Raw genomic sequence first — 17,885 nt, forward strand, 5'->3', positions numbered from 1 at the left:
GGTTGCCTCCGCCATCCTTCCATTAACAGCAGAGGTATTAAAAGCACTAAGACCTCCTCTAAAATAAGTATATATATATTTCTTTTGCATCTCGTTTCGTTTTTCTTCGTATTACCCCTTTCCTCTCCTTGTGTCGCGTAATTTCGTATGTTCAGTCACCTCTTTTCAATTCCTCAGCGGACCCTTTTTATTTTCTTTCCTTTCTGTTATTTTTTTCTCCCTCTTCTTATGGACGAGTTTAAATAGCTCGCCCTCTCCCACAGGCCACTGTGCCACAAGCAAGCGAAAAAGTGCCAGCAACATCCTAGGTTACTGGCGACCGACCGGCACAGCAATATAGAGTAAGGAATACAAAAGACACGAAGCCCCGCGCACCGGCACGGCAACAACACCATACCAAATGCAATGAAGGAAGTAACGAGGTAGAAGGGAATGGTCTGCACGTTTGGAAATGCACACAGAAAAAGAGCACGGAGGGAAAGAAGAAACACTGGGAGAACCGCGCCACCTGGTGACTTTCTCGCATCCCTGGCATGTTTCCCTCCCCAGTTTTCGTGCCTCAATGCAAATGACAATCCGTCACACACCATCCCCAATTTATCCTCTCTTCTTGACGGTTCCTCATGCACTATCTCATCTCTCCACAATCACAGATGGAATGCAAAGAGTGTCGAAAGACAAACCTCCAAAAATACATGCCTACACGAAAACGAAGGCTTGGCGTCGGTGTGTGCCTACGCGGCTTGTGTGTATGCAAACACGTAAAACGAAGGTAGTGTTCTGTTCGCTGAAAACTGCGGCACAATTAAGCACAGTTAGTCGTCGATTGCGAAAACACGCCTACGACAGCAGCGCACCAGAGAGATATTCACGCAATTCGGAACTACCACCCCTCAAAGTTAGTTGCAGGGCCACAGTGTTGTCTGTGGCAATGAACAGACGAGCGTTAATCATCACGAGCGAACTTGCGCCATCTACCATACTTCCCGACATAAGAAGTGTATGGGATGCCGCTGTAATTTTATCCACTTTCCCCCCAACTACATGCATGCCGAAGAATTCTACCAGCTCGTGCGCGGCAGCAGTGAGGTTGCGCATGGAGCTCAAGGCATACGTCCCACATGTTTCCTCTTGCCGAAGTTCCTCCCACTTCTGTTGAAAACATTCACCAAGATCGATTGGCGTAATGAAGTCACTCACGTTGACTTCGAAATCCTCAAGTGGGTACTCTTCTTCACCTTCACCAGCGACACTACTGCCATCACGCTCCTGTAAAGCGAACTTGATACGGCAGCCCAGCGTCCCACTTGGGTACCTCCCTTCGCTGTATTGTAGAACCGCATAAGCATACTCTGTAGCTCCAGGCTCGATGGCGCTGATGGGTATTGCATAGAGCGGCTCTGCATCCAACTCTTCCGTGTCCATCTCCACCGTAACGCGACGGAAGACCACACTATCCATGGTGTTTTTGACCCTAAATTGCAACACCACATGGGCGACATATACGTGCTTAATGAGTGTTACAAAGTACTCGCTGTCGGGATCTGATAGGGGCACCGGCTCACTTGACGCACGAGGTTCACCCAGCTCCTGCAACTGCTTGATTTTCAGTAGTTTTGCACGTCCCTCCGATATTGCCGAGGAGTACTGGTTGCCCGGAACTGAACCGCCTCCACTGCTACTGTGAGCCGCTTCTTTACCAATTCCTGTTTCAACCGCCACCGTCGAGTGGTCCGCTTGGCACATCCTTCGCTTGACTGGCTCCAGAAGTGGCGTGGGGGTCATGGGGGTTATCAACTTTCGCCTCGCGGCCACGGTATTGGAAACCTCCGTCACCATTGAATGAATCACGTCTTCGTCGCCCAGCAAGAACACTTTTGTGTACATAATGGCGCGGTCTCGCACCTCGTCATCCTCGTCGCTACATTTGTGCTTCAACAACGGGAGAATAGATCGGCGCAGCGATGGAACGCGGGCAGCGATTCTCGCGAATGTGCTGACGGCGGCGGCCCGCACCTCCGGGAACTCCAGAGCAGCATGGTTGTTAATATAGCGGATGAAAAGGGCTGGGTTTTCGGACCGTGGAACTTCATCGCCCAGGTACATATGCACTCGGTGAAGAATGCTAACGTGGGCGCAGTCTTCGACATAATCGACAAGGTGTTTGAGCGCGGCCTCCCTTGCGCCATCATTCGCTTTTGCTACGCTCGTAATCACCTCAACGATGCTTTCCTTAAAGGTGCTGCTGCCATCATCACTTAGCAGCTTGACAAGGAAGCCGAGGAACAAGTTATACCTTTGTGGAAATCTCGCACTCACGCTCCGCAGTTCGAGTGTAATAGCCACCTTGAATTCATCGGGTAATTCTCGCAGTTGTCCCACACTACCAAGCGCACCGATAAGCCGCTCAACAGATGCTTCCGTGCCAGTTTTCAATAATGTTAGCATTGCAAAAGAGGCGGTGAAGCGGTTTTGATCCATTATGAGCTGCTCAATATCGGAACTGATGGGTGTTACCGCGTCAGGGTATATTGCGGCGAGATCGTGCAGAACGCGAATGGCGCAGAAACGCGATACACTGGTTTTCGCGTTCAAATATATCTGCGCGACCGAGGCAACTAACGCAAATTGCTGCGGCGACGCGTTGCCGGCCACACACATACACCTCAGCGTGTCAAACACCACAATTTCACTGCTGCTATGCCTCATAGTGGCAATGTATTTTTTGACCTCGGGATCTTCCTCGAACCCCTCCTGCAGAACGTCGGTTGTCAACTTCACGAGGAAAGAGAGAGCAAGGGGAGACCGAACCACCCCATTTCTTACCTGCTCAATGAACCGCTTAACAGTAACGCGGTCGCTCTTGCGGATAATATGCATGATCGCGACAGTCAGGTATTGCGTGTTTCCCAGCACTCGAATGGCTTCGTTCAGCTGCGTACTCCACTTGCGCGCTAAATCGGGGTGGCTCAATGCCACGTGGAAGCCTGTAATGAGAGAGGCTAATAGGACCTTCTCGCTCCGCGACGTGAGGGACTCCACGATGGTACGGTCCAACAAAGGGTAAAGTGAAGGATTCATTACCTTGCAGAGGGTACGCATACCATTTCGCTTATTAGACTCATTGTTGCTTTTGGTGTCACCCATAAGTGAGTTGGATGCAATAAAGCTCTGCTCGACAAATGGGCTGAGCTCCTTCATCAGCACGTAGTGCAACCGTCGCAACCTTGATCTATTTGACTGAAGCAGCTTTGTTGACATAAAGAAAAGTTCCGTGGCTTCTGCTTCTGTAAATGTAGTTCCCGTATAAATGAGGTATAAGCACTCCGTCAAACAGCGCAGGCAGGCTGAGATATCGAGCTGCACGTCGTTGAACACGCGGCACTGCTGAAGCACAGAAGCCTTCTCAATACCATCGAAAGGGAGAGATTCCTCATCATCTTCCTCGCTGTCGTACCGGTCACGGTCGTGTTGCATGATGCCTTCCTCTCCAATAGTTTTCTGGCTCTTTCCCCTCGGGCGCCTTCCCTCTTTTCTCCTCTCTTTCGTTCCCCACAAGAGCGACTTCCCAATTAAGTTCTGTTTTCTCTTTTATCTTCACGATTGTCCCTGCTACCGCTCCAGCAGAAACCCCTTCTTTTTTCCTTTTTTTAAAAAAAATCACTTATCTTCCCGGACGCCGGCGTATATACCTATATATAAAGCCTCGGGATATGCTGGCCACGGTGTTAGAAGGAGGTAGCAGTAAAGGGAATGAATAAAGAAGGTAAGAAGGAGATCGGAAATACAGCGTTGTTGTGGCCCTGTGTGCACACCCCCAGGGGAGGGAATTTAAAGTAGAAAAAGAGGGGTGTATGTTGGGACGATTGAGGAGTAGAACATGAAAAGTAACTAATAGAAACATGTACAATATATCTACACGCCCGGTCCTTGCCGTAGCGGTGATAACCATGACGGCATTTCATCTTTATTGGGTACATCTCACTCTTTCCAGCAGCAGAAAGACAAGTTTAAACAAAAGTCCACGCGTGACCAGCGCATGTGAATGAGCGGGTGGGAAAGGTGTGTTTCCTATGTACGTCGGCAGCTGCTATTCTTCCGTGATGACCTCATGAAGCTTACTCGGCTGCGGCTACCTCCACCTCTTCCGTGTAGAACTCGTAGTAAACCTCAACCAGCTGCCGAGCGCAGAACCCACGCCACATCCGCTGTATATCAACGGCGGCCAGCCACCGATCACTTTTCTGAAGGCTCCGTCGTGTGGAAGCCCGCGAAAGAAATCCACGACCGCAGCGCTGAATTAATGCAACCACCGCGGCAAGAACAACTGGATCATAGCATAGAGAGGAAGAATATTCAGATGTTGTGACGCTTGCAAACTCAGACCCTGCTGGACACGAAGAATGCGAAGTTTCCCTCCCCCTCAACCCTGCAGAGGTTCTGCGTCCATCGGCAGAACCCTCCAGATCAGGGCGTCCTGAAAAGATAGCTGACAAGGAACCGAGAATAGTAGTTGACCTCGTGTCCATGTTGCGCAAAGGCGGGTGAACAGCGTTTGCGGTGCAAGACTTGACTACGTCTAATTGGTCCGAGGAGGGTGATCTCTGGCCATCGACTTGGTGTAAGCTAGTAGTGTCCAACGATTGGTGCTCGTCACCCTTCTGCGCGCAAATATCTGCGGATTGCGACGTGCCCGACAGACAAGAGCGACTCACTGACCGAGTTGGCAATACGCACGTTTCACATAGCTTCACACTGAATGAACATGGACCCTCAGAGATATAACTCGTACCTGTGTTCCGGAGGGGAGTCACAAAAGAGCCGGTATCGAGTGACGTTCTTCCTCCCGCCACAAGGGCTTCGGGGCCGCATGCGGAAAGTCTGTTACCTGCGCCGGGGAACATATTTTCTTTTGTAAATAGAGCATATGTTTTTAACATTTTCTCCCGTCTTCTTTCTTTCTCTTCTGTGCTAGCTTGCTCGAGCTCCAGCTCCCGTACCGCTACCAGCCACGGGTTGATGACCTTTGCCCGCACCAGAGATTGGATCATGGTTGCGTACGTGTGCAGGGACTCCATGTTCACCTTGTGTTGGTCGTAGTACGCACGCGAAAAGCGGAGTTGCGAAACGTACTCATAGGCAGCGTGTCGACGCCAGGACATCTGAATACTTCTCGCGGAGCGATGCAGCTTGGCCAGCGTCGGTCGCAGTTGCACACCATCTCGCAGCATTCGGGATCGAACGAGGAACATGCGGACCATGGCTTGGATACGCAAAACTGACAAAAGCTGCTCTTGAGCGCTCTGTTTTTGCTGGTGCTCCATAAGACGCATCCCGATGATTACTTTCTTCTGTTGCCGCTCTCTGTAGGTGATCCAAGCATTCCTGATAGTTGTTGCATATTTATGACGACCATGGTGCAAGAAATGAAGGTAGTCCTTATTCTCATGCCACACGGTGAACATACGCCATGTTGCCTGTATCTTGGAGGCGCAGTAGTGCCTCAGTTGAGAGATCATACGTTGCTCCTCCCTCAGTTTGGTAGCCATCTTGGCTTCTAAGAACATACGGCGGCCCATTTGACGTTTGTACATGGATTGTATCTTGCGGGCACATACATGCGTCCAGTCTAACGCCCGGCGCAGGGCCATACTTTTCCTTTGGGCAAACCATCGGCGCACGGCGCACTGAAGGAGCAGAACAGCGTCCGCCACCTCCTCGCGGCGCCGCTGCAACATCCATTTCGTTAGTTGCTGCTCACGCATGATCCCAGCAATATGAGTTGCGCGTTTCTTCCATACTATGCGTAACAAAAAGCGACGTCGCGTGAGCATCGAAGGATACATTTTAGCACATTCCTCTCGCGAACGGTAAGCACGCAGCACATCCAATATCTTCAACACGGACAACTCTACATTTGCCACGCACTTGAATCTACCCCACATGGCATCTACTATCCTCTCTTGTTCTTCTAAATACGCCACGACATTTTTCTTCAAACCTTCCACGTATTCTTTCGCCTTTCGTATCGCCAGCACACCTCTCCACCGCTTTTGGACCGGATAAACATGACGGAGGAGCACCGCCAATCGGTCCTGCTTTCGCAGCCGCTCACGGACCCGCCTCTCACGTGCTTCCACCCGACCCACGTGACCTCGCCACACGGACTGAACCCGAATTGTGGCGGCGAGCAGCCTCAGGATGCGGATGCGGACAGCACACATGCGCCAGGAAGATTGTATGACAATGGATGCCGCAACCCGGCGTCGGGCCTCTAAAATGGCTTCATTTAATTGCACAATTACACCTAGGCCACGGTTTCGCTCCTCCACTACACTCTGCCTACCGCGAAGGTGCCGTTGAATTACCACTAGACGCTGTACCAAGAGACGGTGAGCCCGAAGCTCGTGCTTCTCTTTGATGGGTCCGCGAGTGGCAAGATGATTACGGTACGCATGTTGTATAAGCTCTACGGCTTCCCTCTGCCGCATTCGTTCCTGTAGCATCGGCAGCCTGTGTTTATTCTCCCGGCGTGACAAGATTCCCCGCCAGTAGCTTTGTGCCAGAATTGCGGCCTCAAGAAGTTTTTCGAAGCGAAGGTCGCGCACAAGGGCGGACAACATGCGTAGTCTCCTATCAGTTATTCGGAGGTACCTTCCCGGCGGCGGCGCACTCTCCGCGGTATTGTCGTTCAGCTTCCAGAGCGATCGTCCACATCCCGATTCCAACGTTCCCGGTTCAATCATTTCATCTGCAGCATTCAGTTCATGCAGTCGACCCAAAGAGCACATCAGCCCCCTTACGTCCTTGCGAAGACCTTTGTAACACTCGTACGCCGTCTCCGGTACGCATGTCACAACCAGTGGCAATACATGCGACGGGGGAGCATACAATCCGTACGTCGGTGGTTGCACCGACCCCCTGCGACGGAGATCTTGAATAACTGATGGAAGCGTGGGTACCCGCTTTTTCTTCTTCTCCGTTACCGTCGACCGCTGGTTGATGCGGGGCGCTGCCGGTGAGGCCGGTGTCCTCGGCCTCGACTTCGGCGATGACTTACCGGATCCTAATCTCTGTCCACGTTTCACTACCGTTTTACGCCTTTGTAACCCCTTCAGCGGTGGGAAAACAATTCGCTGCATCCGCTGCGTCTCCAGTAAAAACTGTAAAAAAAGTGGACTTGCAAGAATCTCGAGGTCATCGGTCATCATTTGCATACGTGGCGGTTCGTCACTCTGTGCAATCACAGCTGCCGAGTTTCCGCTTTTGGCGGCAGTAAGTCGTTGCTGACAGCGCGAGACGAGCGCGCTACCCTCTGCAAGGAACTTCGTTGCGCAGCACAGAGCAAGCTGAGCGTGGTACACCTCCATGTCACTTTCTCCACTCCACGCTGCTAGCCCTGCAAGTAAATGATGACACATAATGGCGTGGGTAGCGACCATTGTGTGATATTCCTTGTAGAGTGATGATATCTCCCGTGTCAGCGAAACTTCAAGTTCCAAGCACACTTCGGCCACTTGACTGCAACGTGCAACAAATTCTGTAGCATCTTCATACCGTCGCGCGGCTAGAAAAGCAACAGCCATGTTATACAATGTCAAGGTTCTAAACGCTTGATGGTGCTGCACCTTCAGTGCCCGCTGGAGGGTTTTCAAAATGGCCTCCGGAGGCTCATGCGCGATATATTGTTGAAAAGCAATGTTGTTGAGCGTCGCCTCCATTAGGTGACTGAGAAGCAGTGGACACTCCGCAAACTCACCACCGTCCGCTGCTGTGTTGACGGTGCTTGCAGAATACTCAAGTGTGGACAGAGCCTTCCCGAAAAAGTAGTGACCTTCCTCTGCCGGAAATGCGGCATAGGCGCGGCGAAGGCCCTCTCGATTAGCAGTGACAACAAGCGCTTTTACGTGATGCCATACCGGCTGCATTTTCTTGGGCGTTGCCGACGCGTTGCGGCGTATGTCCAAAGCACGTAGCATTGCCTCAAGTGCATCCTGTGCGCGTTCTCCCACCATGCTCAGCGGCGCTTCATCAAGAAGAAGCTCTGCATCACGGAGTCGCCGGACCTCCTTTTTCCTTGCCGCACGCTGCGATGCCGTTTGCATTCCCGGCCGTGAGGAAGGACTTGACCCCGCACGTCGTGTTCTGCCTTCACTTGGAGTTTCCCCCCGCGAAGGTGACCGCTTTCCCTTGCCTGGTGACGCAACACGCCGTGCCGGAGACACGGTGCCCATTGTTGTGCAACTAAACCCTTCTTTTCCTTTAATTCACAGCAGTTGCTCTTCTGTCTGATGGACCCTTCCCTTACTCTATAATCCCCTAATTGCACTCCTGAGGAGCTACACCAATGCGGTGGTCAGGGCCCCGAGTCCTACTTTGAGTTTCTGCGGACTTCTTCCCTCTACTACAATCAGGAAGAGGAGCACCCGAGTGTCCACGACACGAGTTTATTATAAGAATTATAAAAAGACAAAAGAAAAAAAAGGAGTGCATCCACCCCCACACGAAAATAACTTACCTAAAGCATAAATAATTAACCTGTACTGCTCATACTCACATTTTGAGTAGACAATGCAGCCCAATGGCAAGCAGAGCCGTAACGGACAAGGGAGAAGGTCAAGGTCAGTTCCTCTTATTTCCATTTCCCCCCTTTCCCTAACCCTCGAGACGCGGTGTCCCATCCCACCCTTTCAGTGGTGCGGTGGATTCCAACTCCACTGTGCAACCTGCAACGCAAGTGTGACGAGGGGGACATGGTCGTAGGTCGCACTTAACCAGCTTATGGGAATGCGGCGGACTCCCATTCGTGCTCCAAGTAGTGCACCTACAATAAGGCTACGTTGACAGACGGGTCCACCGAGGTGAATGGCTGCTTTAATGCCCTCGGCGAACGATGCTGCCCCTCGCGCCACAACTAAACATTCACGCACGACGCGTACATCGCTCTCGAGGAGCCGCGCAGGAAACAAGGGAACTGTTTTGCTGTCTGCTTCACTTAATTCTTCGGTACGAGAGTGTGAAGATCCCACCAGAGCCGGTGGGCAATACAATGCCAGGTCGTCGGGAAAGACATGAGCGGTCCCGGGAGCGGCCATAAATGCGGCATTCCGATACGGATCAGGATTACTTTGCAGACAGCGAAGAGCAACGCCCAAGACACTATTAGTGTAGGCATACACGTCTTCGCGTGAGGCGACTGCCCGTTCCGCCGGCGTTTCCGTGAGGAACTCCAAAAAGTCACTCGCGTATTCACGCAACGTGCTGTCGTCAGCCCATGGGTAAATGACCGGTAGTTGCATGGTGATGCACAAAACATGCAGCAGTGAAGCGTGCTCGCGGACAAAGCAATCAGGATGAGCCCTGGCGGTGGCCACCCATTCGTTTTTCACGTATTGTACGGGGAAGTCACCACGGGAAGTAGCCATGACCCGCAGTAGCTGTGAAAAGAGGTAAAACGTGTAAGAGTGGTGACGAAGCAAACCAGACTTATGCTCACGTGGGGTAACAGAAGCGAATACTACGGGATCTTCGTCCTCATCCTGCAATGACCCACTCTCAGCTGCGACGGCGGCAACCTCCTCGGCCGTGTAGCCATCGAGGGCGCGTGCCGCCGCATCTCCCACGGCGGCTCCAATGAGAAGGCCGGTTTGCCGCTGTTGGACGTCACTAAGCTGTTGGAAGCTTTTCTCATAGAAGTTAAGTGTCGTGGGAGCTGGATTGTGCTGCAGCTTCGCTACCATTTACTGATGCGCTATATATCCTTTACCGGCACGCTTACTTTACTCCGCCCTGGAGAATTGAAGTGTGCATCAATTTCAAGGGAAGACGGGGAAGAAGCAAGAACGCATACACCGAGTGTTAAACACGAGAATAATTTGGCAGTAACGGGCAGAGGCCCCCCCCTAAACATGTGAATCATGTAGTGTACCGGTGTGCAGGAAGTAGAGGGTGCGAAGCCATAAAGAGGGATGGAAAAGAAAAAGAAACAAGGGTAGTATTAACGTGAGAAGCAGTTTGATAAACATTCACGAAATTCAACGAAACATTATGGCAATGGGACACACACACACAGAGACACAGACGAACACTCATACGCATATGTACACACATATGTATCTATATATCTATATATATATATATAGATACATATGTATACGTGTGCACGCGTGTGTGCGTGCATGTGTGTTGAAATACGCATGCTTATATATACACAGCCCCCTCTCATACGGACAGTGCATTCTCGCGAAAACTCACATTGGTGCCGTGGCTGTAGAGATAGCACCTCATACAAATTACGTAGATGGAACAATTACAGAAACGGTTAAAACAATGAGGCACTTAACCCTACGCTCCCCCGTCAAAGTTCCGGGCTGATACGAGCCACAGCGGATGCCTGCGCGGCGGCTGCAGTAGCGGCAGCGGTAAGTGTGGTGCCCGTGTTGGCTGCGCTGTTTTTGGCGAGGGGGATGCTATGCGCAACTGCACGCTTTGTGGGCGACTCTACCACTGGGCTTTCCGGATCCCCACGTCGTTGCTTTTGCGCATACTGCTGCAGTATGGCCCTCATTTCATCCACGGCAGCACGCAGCCCCGCCACCTCTCCTCGAAGCCGGCTCATCTCCCTTAACTGCCGGGAATCTTTCGCCAGCCGAGCTCGCGATACATAACCACGGGATACCCGTTGCAATTCAACAACGTACGGTCGCAGCGAGTCGATGAAGACATCATAGCTCTCCTTGAGGTTTCGCCACCGTTTGCGGTCAAGGTAGCCGCGGTAGTACTTCTGAACCACGACGGCAGACTTTTCTCTGGTACGGGCCCAGAATATCCTAAATTTGTGCAACTCCTCCTCCATTTGCCGGAACAAATGGTCGAAGTTGTCGATGCGCTGCATAATTTCGGTGTGAACACTGTGTTCGCTTTCAGCGGTACTGATACTTTCGCAGCCCAACGAACGCACAACACTCAAGGTGGTATCGGCTTTCGCTGACCTCCGTTGGTCAGGGAAATAAGGTCGTTGCCCACTGGCTAACATGTTGGTCCTTATGCGCGTACAGGTTCTGTGGACGACTTCTGGAAGTTGTCGCCGGGCCAAGAACCCCCGAACGTGCCTCTGTAGCACCCTTACGGCAAATACGCGTCTTGCCATACTCTCTTGCCAAAGAACCTCCATGACGTTTGACAGTTGCCTTACCTTCCACTGGAGCATCTGCACAACAAGCTCAATGGGCTGTGGCTTCGAGCTCGTTCTCCGCACGGTGCCATCCGCCGCCGGCGAGGGCGAGGCGGAGGGGAACACGGCACCGGTGGCAAAGCGGATTCCACCAACATTGTTGATGACGCCTCCGTTTACAGCACCGACGGCCGGGTTGGGCGAAGGTGGAGACTTCTCTCTTACCGACTCTCTCGCGCCAACAAGTGACCTTGAAGTGGTCCTCTGAGTGAACTTTCGCAAGTACGAAACCAGCTGGGTACCATTATTGGTATTCATCACGTCCATAAGCTCATAACTAAGTTTATTGTTCCTACGGAAAAGCTTGCAGGCTATCTGGCGTTCCTCTGTGGTGAGGGGCACCTCGTCTAACAACTCGAGGTAAGGCAGAAGCCACAACAACCAAGCGCGAATACCCCCCATCGCGGGATCAGTTGATTCAAAGTCCTGTACGCAGGGGTTCCCCGCGACATTCAGAACGCAAAGTGTCCCTGCCAACACGGTGAGGGGAAGTAATGACGGCAGAACGGCAAGTGAGTTGTGGCTGATGGAGAACGAGCAGAGCCGCAGAAGTGGCAAACGGTTATCAAGATCTGCAATGAGATCGATGCGATTGTAGCTAAGATTCAGTTCCTCTAATACTGGTATACAACGAAGATCCGGCACCTCAATGAGCTGATTGTGAGACAAATCGAGGTGGGTGAGTTCTTCTAAAAATCCGGGAACTGCGGGTCCCACCGATCCGGCTGATGCCATCGGTGTTGCTGCTGAGGCAATACCACCTTCCTTATTTGCGCCTGACTCATTATGTGAAATACCACAGCGGAATGTCGTGTCGAAGTCAGCCATACATATCTCATTATATGAAAAATTGCATCGCTTGAGGCACCGAAGTTTCCGCAGCAGCGTTGTTGAGTGCGCGTCTAAGATGCGTAGTGCGTTGTGGCTCAGGTCAAGAAACTCAAGGCACACAAACGCCTCAATACCCTGAAGTGTGCTCAACCGGTTGTGCGATGCAGTGAGAGATGTAATGTGCTGAACAGCACTCGCAAGGGAAGGGGAGAGGGTGAGAGACAGAAGACTGTCGTGCTGCGCGGTAATGGACACATATCTCTTGCAATTGCCACCGGTAAGAGCGTCGTGCAGCTGTCCTATGCTGTCCAGAGATGTATGTTCACCAGGAAGATTTGAAACATTTAGCACACCATTCCTACCCTTATGTGCTTCCTTTTCTCTCATTTTTACCTGGCAAACGAGGAAGACCCTTTTGAAGTAGTAGAAGGAAATAAACATCAAGTAAACAGGTACAGCATGATAACAAATAAAGTAATGCGCGTGCACAGTGGCAGTATGCGTGTTTTAAATTGTTTATTTACAACATTACTTTCGCTAGCATAATCAAGCGGAGGAAGGAGATGGCTCCAACCACGGTACTTTCTCGAAAGAGGTCAAACGGGTGCCATCAACCAGCCGCCCTACTGCCGGCGATCGACAAGCTTCCACATTGAATACACGGAAGTCTGATCACCTTACAGAAGCTATCACCACCACCACCACCACCGGATAAACGGAATCCGTCACGTGGAAAGAGACGGGGGCTCGTGCAAAAGAGCGAGGCAAGAGTCGATATCATTCGGATTTGTCAGTAACTCAATCGAGATACCAAATAGCTACCACTGGTGTTACCTCCTCTTCCTCCCTTAATCTTCTCTGTCTGCAGTGCCTTCCCATTCGCTCGCCATGTACGGGAATCCCCATTCATTCATCTTTTTTTTTCTTTTCCGTTGCGACCTCTTTACGTCAGCAACAAGCATGCACCCACCATCACCACCAAGCAACAGACCCGGTGCGTCTTTATCCATGCTCTTACAGTAGCACCTCCAACTCGTGCCGTACATATGTATGCTCATTGTCATCCCCCAGTCGCGGGTAATATGGCACAAGGGCCTCTGGGCTTGCCATATATACCATGTTATATGTCCTACGGTAAATGTCACGTACTTTCTTTGCTGGGTGGAATAACCCCTGAAGCAAATACTGAAACAACTTCCCCGAACCAATTACCAGGCGCGCTGCCTCGTAATAACCAACAACCGCCGTGACCATCTTAAGCCTCTCCTCACTTATTTTCGTCTCGTTCCGCGAAAGAAGTTCCACAATGTTGGGGTGGATAAAGTTGAGGAAGTGGATCACCAGATCCTCGAATCCGTCGTTGCCCGCGACCGCCAGCACAATTGACCGACATGCCTCAACCGCCATACGCCGGTGCTGGATCTCCATTTCCGTCAGTGCTCGCACTAACAGCGGTACGAGAGGATACACAAAGTCCTTTCCGGCTGCACCAATAGCTTCGAAGATGTATCGAACGGCCTTAAGAATGGAGTGCTGCACAATCGTGGCCACCTGCTCCCCCTCACATATTTTGCTTTCGTTCAGGAGGTAAGGAATAACAGTAAAGGCACCGCATTCGCGGGCTATCGCCCCTAGGGCCACCGCTGTGCAAATACGAATCTTACGTTTATCCTGCTTAAAGTTATCGACAAGCTCCAGGATTATGGCAAATGGTCGAATCTTCCGCGCAATAACACCAAATGTGCGTGTGCATGCCCGCCGTGTTTCACGACGGTGGGCATCAAGGAGCTCAAACAACCCTTTCGTCGCCAACTCTTGTAAGTGAATGGCCTCGACGTCCTCGTCACAATTAGTTGCGATCTCCTCCACAAGTAAAATGGTGTTCAGCTGCACATTGCTATTGCGATTCGGAATTATGTACATCAACTTCTTTAAGAGCTCTCGCACTGGCGGTTGGTACCTCGCAGCACCAAGCTCCACCAAGATGACACGTGTTGCCTTGAGGTTGGCACTCATCACGGCGGCCTCGTCGTCTTCTAGGCGGTCAAAGAGGCTTCGCCCCAGATCCTGCAGGAACAACGCTCCTCCTGCATCCTTCACGGTTGTGGCAATGCGAGCCGCCAGCTCGGCTGCCTGCATCCGGATCATCCCAGGCATGTCGCGACGGCTTTTTATGAGATCAAATATCTGCCGTAAGTGCCGCTTCAGGCGAGTACCGAGGGCATTACAGATGGTCGCCAGGCCTTCCATCACCACACGGTTCAAGCCAGTCTCGTCCTGTTTTACGGCCGCGATCGCACCGTCCATCAACAGCGCAACAAGAGTGTCGGGAACACCAACTGCACCCACGTTTGCAATAACACGTCTTACCGTCTCAACAACCATACGTTGGAAATGCTCATTCTCGTCTTTCATGTCTTGAACGAGGTATTGAAGAATCTCCGTGCTGCCAATACGCCGTGCAATTCCCACCGTCGTATCAATAAGGATACCGGCTGTTTTCCTATCAGCAGCTACGCGACGGATGGTCCAAAATCCTTCAAAAAACGGCCTCAAGATGACGTTACGAATGAAATCCACAGTCACTCCATCAGCCGAGACGCATTGTCGCACCACTTGAAGCAAAACGCGGCGATGCTCATCGTCTGGCGTGTTAAACTGATTTACAAGCGTTGGAAGCATATCTGATGTGTATTTTTGAGCATCATATGGGGCCATTAGCGGAATGAGCGCACCGAACGCGCGGACGAACAACCCCGTGGTGGTACCGATGCCGCGCTTACATTCCTCTCGCACAATATAAACGAGGGAATCCAACTCCTCAATTCCATAAGGGTAGGTTGCCTCCGCCACGTGAGCAAGCGCGCTTGCGGCCTCCCGTTTCACCCGCGGTTCATCCCGCAGAAGTTTTTCAAAAATAGGTACAAGCTCCACTAATTCTCCAGTGATGGCGTGCATGAGGATGGTTGCCATTTCAGTTATGGCCCGCGCAGACGTCTGACGAGCGAGGGCAACCGGAGACAGTGACATACCATGAATTATCTTTATCGCTATTTCTGGCCCCACAGCAAACGCTATTATTGCAACAACTTTAGCGGTGTGACGACGCACACCGCTTTCCGCGTGGGCAAAGTCCTCCTTAATTGCCTCAAAAACTGCTTCATAGCCTACCACACGCGTGAGCAAAATGAGAACCTCCTTGCCATCATCTCGTAGCACCCGCTCCTGGGCGGAGAGCAAGACTTCCATCATGTGAACGATCTCCTTGCTCGAGCCACGGACGTCTTTCTGTAACCTGGAAATCGCACCTTTCACAAGGTCCACATAGTAATGTTGCTCAATCACGTCGAGGATTCCCGAACGCCAAACGTGAAATGTAAACTGGAAAAGAGGTCCACTCCCAAAAATACGTGCCTTGTCTAGCAAGTACCGCATGGCGATCCGCCGTTGGTTGGTATCGCCATTCTTGATCTTGAAGAGGTTCTTCATCAGCATGTAGGAGGGAAGCACCTCGTCAGGTATCGGGTTCACGTTATGGTACTTGAGCAGAACCTCGAAAACAGGCGCATCTTGAGTTTGCATTTGTGGCATACCGTCTCCCAGACTTTCTGGTATATCATAAGTCATAGAAGCTGCCGCATCGCTGTTTTGGTTCACAACAAAGACATCCAACGACTTACTGGCAAGCTCGTAGAAGTTAGGCTCTTCCGTGGGCGGTGGGTTGTAATCGGCTGGTGGTTCCACAAGCTTAAATTCCGGTGGAAGGATCGAGTCGAGATACTCCTCTGTAAGACGCTTATTCTTAACGCGCCACTGCATTTCCAATTTCCTTGCCTGGGCTCCGATGTTAGCCGTAACAGCTGATTGTGACTCACCCCCCGCAAAGTGGGACTGCACAGGCGTTGTCCCTTCAAACTGGTAATTCGGAGTTGCACCAAAGGCCATGCCAGCGGCGGGTGTTGCCCCCGTGAACATGGGTGTTCCACTACCGAATGCCGGTGTCTGACCTCCAAATACCGGTGTCTGCCCACCAAACATCGGAGTTTGACCTCCTTGCACCGGTGTCGCACCACCAGTGGCACGCATGGTTGGGGTCTTCGCAGGATCCATCGCGTACGCACTCGGTGTTGGTGTTGCATGCCCACGCCACGCCGACAACTCCGTGTTGACGACCACTTTTGGGGTGTCGCCACCACGCTGCCGTGGCGTCCCCGCGCCCCACCGCGATGTTGTGGGAGCTGCAGATGCGGAGGAGGACATCTCCCAGCGATGCGCTTTTAACGTCGGTTCAACAGAACCGTCTTCATCGGCCATGGCTCCACCCTCTCCCAACTCCCTAGTGTATAAGTTCCTTTTATACCTATCACTATCTCCACCCCTTTAACTCCGTACACCTTGGGGTCCCACACAGTATTCCTCAGTGCTTCCCCTTGTCACTGTTGCTACTTCCCTTGTCTTCGTTGGTGCACCTACGCGTGCGCACTACTGAGTGGCGGTTGGTCAAAAGGCAAGACAAATGCCAGACGGAGAAGAGTGCAGTAAAGAAAATAAAATAAAATCATGTCACAGAGATCTAAACAAAACCCACTATGACATCGAAGAACGGAAAGCGGCCGTCCTCCAGCAGGAATCAAAGGGTCCCACAGAAAAGCCTAAGGACACACGGACAAACAGCTCTTCTGTAAGCTAATGTGGTAAAGTTTTGAGAATTACTACATGCACGTGTAAGTGTTCTCCCCTGCTGCCGTTTGGCAATGAGGTATCATCATCCTCAATGAATACACCCCTTTAGCGGACACCAAAAGGAGTATAACCTTTCGACAAGACAACGTTTGACTCTTCCCCTCCGGTAGTATATCCCGTCGCATACACGTGGGCGCCCCACCACTGTCTCCACTCCTTTGCGACCAACCCATATTTTACCAATTAAGTCATATGCAATCAGATGCACTGTGCCCCCTTTTCTCCTTCTCATATGAAGATAAAATGTAAGCCAACAGCCCAAGCGCTAAACTGGAAGAGTCAAATGCGATCAAGCTAAATATCGCCCGAAAAGAAAACCATGATAACCCCATCATGAAACTGCATCCGACCAATGGCAGTAAAGACGCTACCGTCACACCCATGCAGCTGTTGCTAGCAAATAGTCAATGAGCACCTGTGGATACTTCCTTCGCATAACGTCGAGTGGAAGCATTTCGATGGTCATTTTGTCAATCTGTACACGAACGTAAATGTTTCGCCTACTAGAAGATCCTGTCCCTCTTCCATCCTCCTCTTTCACCTGGGCCACAACCTTTTCTTCTGTAGGTGCACGACTACAATAAAGGCCCACCACCTTTATATTGGTTTGACTCCGTGAAGTAAACGGGGCTGAGGATGATGCGCTCCTGCTCACCCCAAACCCAGCAGAATGTCTAGCATATGGAATGTTAGGAAGGACCTTTGACAGGTTACACAGTTTCATGGCATCAGGCTCGTTCATCACTTTGCCCTTCAATACACCTATACTCAACTGGCAAAACCTGCAGAAAACAAGGGAGAAAACGTAAACGTGAGCAAAGGGCGTGTGCAGCAAACGCTGTTATCAGCGTCAGAGGCAAACTACAGTCGACCCCCCACTTCAGTTCTTCCCCCGCATCGTGGTGGGAGGAAGCCTAAAATAAGGGGCAGCGAGCACACCAAAAGGTACGTGCAATAGGGAACCGTATTTGTGCCCTTGCTGTTATGAGAGTTTAAGGAAAAACATAAAACAAAGTCAACTAGTAGAGATCAAAATGAGCAACCCGCGGGTTGAGCTAGTGGCTATTCACTAGTGCTT

The 17,885-nt window shown here is 51.4% G+C and overlaps 6 protein-coding genes across 6 annotated transcripts; all 6 read right to left on the minus strand.

Moving 5' to 3' along the window:
• Nucleotides 1-840: 840 nt before the first annotated feature.
• TEOVI_000513100 (Coatomer subunit gamma) lies at nt 841-3,477 on the minus strand (the record flags this gene model as incomplete). The annotated part of the gene is made up of 1 exon (XM_067221224.1): nt 841-3,477. One exon carries the CDS (start codon nt 3,475-3,477, stop codon nt 841-843), a length of 2,637 nt encoding a protein of 878 aa, XP_067077325.1.
• Nucleotides 3,478-4,118: 641 nt separating this feature from the next.
• TEOVI_000513200 (uncharacterized protein) lies at nt 4,119-8,234 on the minus strand (the record flags this gene model as incomplete). The annotated part of the gene is made up of 1 exon (XM_067221225.1): nt 4,119-8,234. The coding sequence occupies one exon, from the start codon at nt 8,232-8,234 to the stop codon at nt 4,119-4,121; it is 4,116 nt and encodes a 1,371-aa protein (XP_067077326.1).
• A 456-nt stretch (nt 8,235-8,690) lies between these two features.
• TEOVI_000513300 (ADP-ribosylglycohydrolase, putative) lies at nt 8,691-9,740 on the minus strand (the record flags this gene model as incomplete). Its single annotated transcript, XM_067221226.1, has 1 exon — nt 8,691-9,740. One exon carries the CDS (start codon nt 9,738-9,740, stop codon nt 8,691-8,693), a length of 1,050 nt encoding a protein of 349 aa, XP_067077327.1.
• A 617-nt stretch (nt 9,741-10,357) lies between these two features.
• TEOVI_000513400 (leucine-rich repeat protein (LRRP), putative) lies at nt 10,358-12,451 on the minus strand (the record flags this gene model as incomplete). Its single annotated transcript, XM_067221227.1, has 1 exon — nt 10,358-12,451. One exon carries the CDS (start codon nt 12,449-12,451, stop codon nt 10,358-10,360), a length of 2,094 nt encoding a protein of 697 aa, XP_067077328.1.
• Nucleotides 12,452-13,078: 627 nt separating this feature from the next.
• Nucleotides 13,079-16,378, minus strand: TEOVI_000513500 (splicing factor 3B subunit 1, putative; the record flags this gene model as incomplete). The annotated part of the gene is made up of 1 exon (XM_067221228.1): nt 13,079-16,378. The coding sequence occupies one exon, from the start codon at nt 16,376-16,378 to the stop codon at nt 13,079-13,081; it is 3,300 nt and encodes a 1,099-aa protein (XP_067077329.1).
• Nucleotides 16,379-17,180: 802 nt separating this feature from the next.
• On the minus strand, nt 17,181-17,549 carry TEOVI_000513600 (uncharacterized protein; the record flags this gene model as incomplete). Its single annotated transcript, XM_067221229.1, has 1 exon — nt 17,181-17,549. The coding sequence occupies one exon, from the start codon at nt 17,547-17,549 to the stop codon at nt 17,181-17,183; it is 369 nt and encodes a 122-aa protein (XP_067077330.1).
• Nucleotides 17,550-17,885: the final 336 nt, after the last annotated feature.

The sequence above is a fragment of the Trypanosoma equiperdum genome, assembly GCF_001457755.1.
Source record: "Trypanosoma equiperdum strain OVI genome assembly, contig: ctg_1366, whole genome shotgun sequence".
Lineage (NCBI taxonomy): Eukaryota > Euglenozoa > Kinetoplastea > Trypanosomatida > Trypanosomatidae > Trypanosoma > Trypanosoma equiperdum.